We start from the raw sequence: 2,042 nt of genomic DNA, 5'->3' as shown, positions 1-2,042 counted from the left end.
GCACTGGAAATAAACTTGTTCAGAAGATATGTAAACTGGAAGCAAACTACAAGGTTATCTGTACTGTGTTTATATTTTTCAGTTCACGCCAATATATTCTAATAATAGAAAACTGCAACATTGCACTGGAAATAAACTTGTTCAGAAGATATGTAAACTGGAAGCAAACTACAAGGTTAACTGTGACACAAGCAAATCTAAATTTAGAACAAGCAAACGGCAGTCTTGAGAGAAAGCAAATCTAACGGGAAATCTAGAATGGCATGAGCAATCTTCTAGTTACTTTTCTTGGTCGGGACCACCTGCTTCAGTAGTCGTAGTCGCCCCAGGGCCTTGCGCGCTTCCTGGTCTGCTCCTTCTCGAGTTTTGCCCGGCGGAGGCCTTCCTGGATGATGGTGAGGCGGCTCCATATCTCGTACGCAGCGTAAGCATCTTTTGCCGCGTACTCGATGTGCCTCATGGACAGGGGCATGCGCGCCCAGCGCTGGTGCTCTGTGTTGGTGAGCTTCTTCTTCATGTTGTTGTAGTAGTCGTGGACAATGATGCCTGAGACATCCCCAAGGGAGTCCAGAGGCATGGTAGCTGTAGGCACCCTCCATTCCTTCTGGATGTCGACGAAGTGGGCGATCTCTAGTCCGACACGCCCGAGCATCTCTATGTCGTCGTCGATGGAGAAGCCAGCAAACGTGTATCTGGGGTCGGCGAGGAAGTTGTCGAACCTGGTGCAGTTCTTGTCGGCGGCGCTTAGTTGGAAGAGCAACACCGGATGATCCTTGCCGACGGAGAGCTGGAAGAGGGCTGGTTTCTGATCTTCGCCAACGTCGTTGGTGTACTCCACATCAACTCCGACGATCTTGTGGCGCTCGAACTCGAGGTGTCGCTCGTACTTCTCAATGGTGGTCGCCGCCTTCTGCAAGTCGTTGGTGTGGATCACGTGCAACTTGGTGTTGCCGTGGGCCTGCACCTCCATGAATTCCTTGATGAATCCCATGGCCTGGAGAAGTTGGTCCTCCTGCAACCTGGTTTTTCGTGGGGAACAATGAGTGGGAGCGCAATGGCGATTTATGTTGTTTGTGTGTAAGAAGGCCGCGGCGGAAGTCTAAATTTAAGGGCGGGGAAGCGGCAAAGGAGTGCACGATCTCACTGTCGATGCGGTTCTGCACATCGTGGGTTCTGGATCGTGGTTTCATCTCCCTGGTGGTGCGGTTGTGCACATCCTGAGTTTTTGATCGTGGTTTTTCTTTATAAAAAATAAAAATAAAGTCAGCAGTTATGTTTCTAGCAACCGTCGTATCTCCAGCAAGTCGGGGAGATGTTCGTTGTCTTGCGTAGTTTGCTGTCAAATGTTAACTTTTACAATTTATCTCGTGAGGCATGCAGGGGCAGTATGTAGAGGCACAAGTCTCTGACAAAGAGAAGCATGCTTGAAGTGGCTGGTTTAACTCTCAGACACACGGGCGTGGTACATTCATTGGGAGTGGCAATTGTTTTCAGTGATACATTCGCTGGTAGGAGCAGTGCTGTGTTTTTTCAGAGGCACTGTTGCAGCTGTCGCTACGAGATGGACAGAAAGAACGAGAAGCAACGACAGGCATGGATATGCAGTTGCAAGAAGCACTTATACAACAAGAGGCGCAAGCAGAGGCATAGATACAATGCTACGTCAGACACGGAAATGAAGTTACGTGGTTCACGGACGTCAATTTGTGCTATGGTGCTACGTGATGCAGGGGCACGAACAAATAGCCGTGCACTCAACTACATGCGCAAAAAGCCACAGATGTGTTCCTGAGAAGCACCGGCCTCCATGGTTTTGCCGCAAGGTGGGATTCGACATTTATCCAGGGCATTCCAGGTTTTACAAGTGTAGGAATAATCGTTTTACACTTATATGTTCTGTGGCAGAGGCACGGCAATTACTTTTGTGACGAAAGAATGAACGTCGAATGTACGTGGCGTGAGGATTGACAATAGGCGTCTGTTACTGTTTTTCCGGAATGTTTTTCAATTAACTTTGAGAGGAATGAATGTGACGACGGAAC

The 2,042-nt window shown here is 48.7% G+C and overlaps 1 protein-coding gene across 1 annotated transcript; it reads right to left on the bottom strand.

Moving 5' to 3' along the window:
• Positions 1 to 307: 307 nt before the first annotated feature.
• LOC141021022 (uncharacterized) lies at positions 308 to 991 on the bottom strand. The gene has a single exon (XM_073495955.1). It carries the CDS (start codon positions 989 to 991, stop codon positions 308 to 310), a length of 684 nt encoding a protein of 227 aa, XP_073352056.1.
• Positions 992 to 2,042: the final 1,051 nt, after the last annotated feature.

This window comes from Aegilops tauschii, chromosome 3 (genome assembly GCF_002575655.3).
Source record: "Aegilops tauschii subsp. strangulata cultivar AL8/78 chromosome 3, Aet v6.0, whole genome shotgun sequence".
NCBI classification, from domain to species: domain Eukaryota; kingdom Viridiplantae; phylum Streptophyta; class Magnoliopsida; order Poales; family Poaceae; genus Aegilops; species Aegilops tauschii.
This window is presented reverse-complemented; position numbering and strand designations above follow the sequence as displayed.

Coding starts and splice junctions, on each gene's coding strand:
- LOC141021022 (XM_073495955.1), bottom strand. CDS start 991: ATGGGATTCATCAAGGAATTCATGGAGGTGCAGGCCCACGGCAACACC.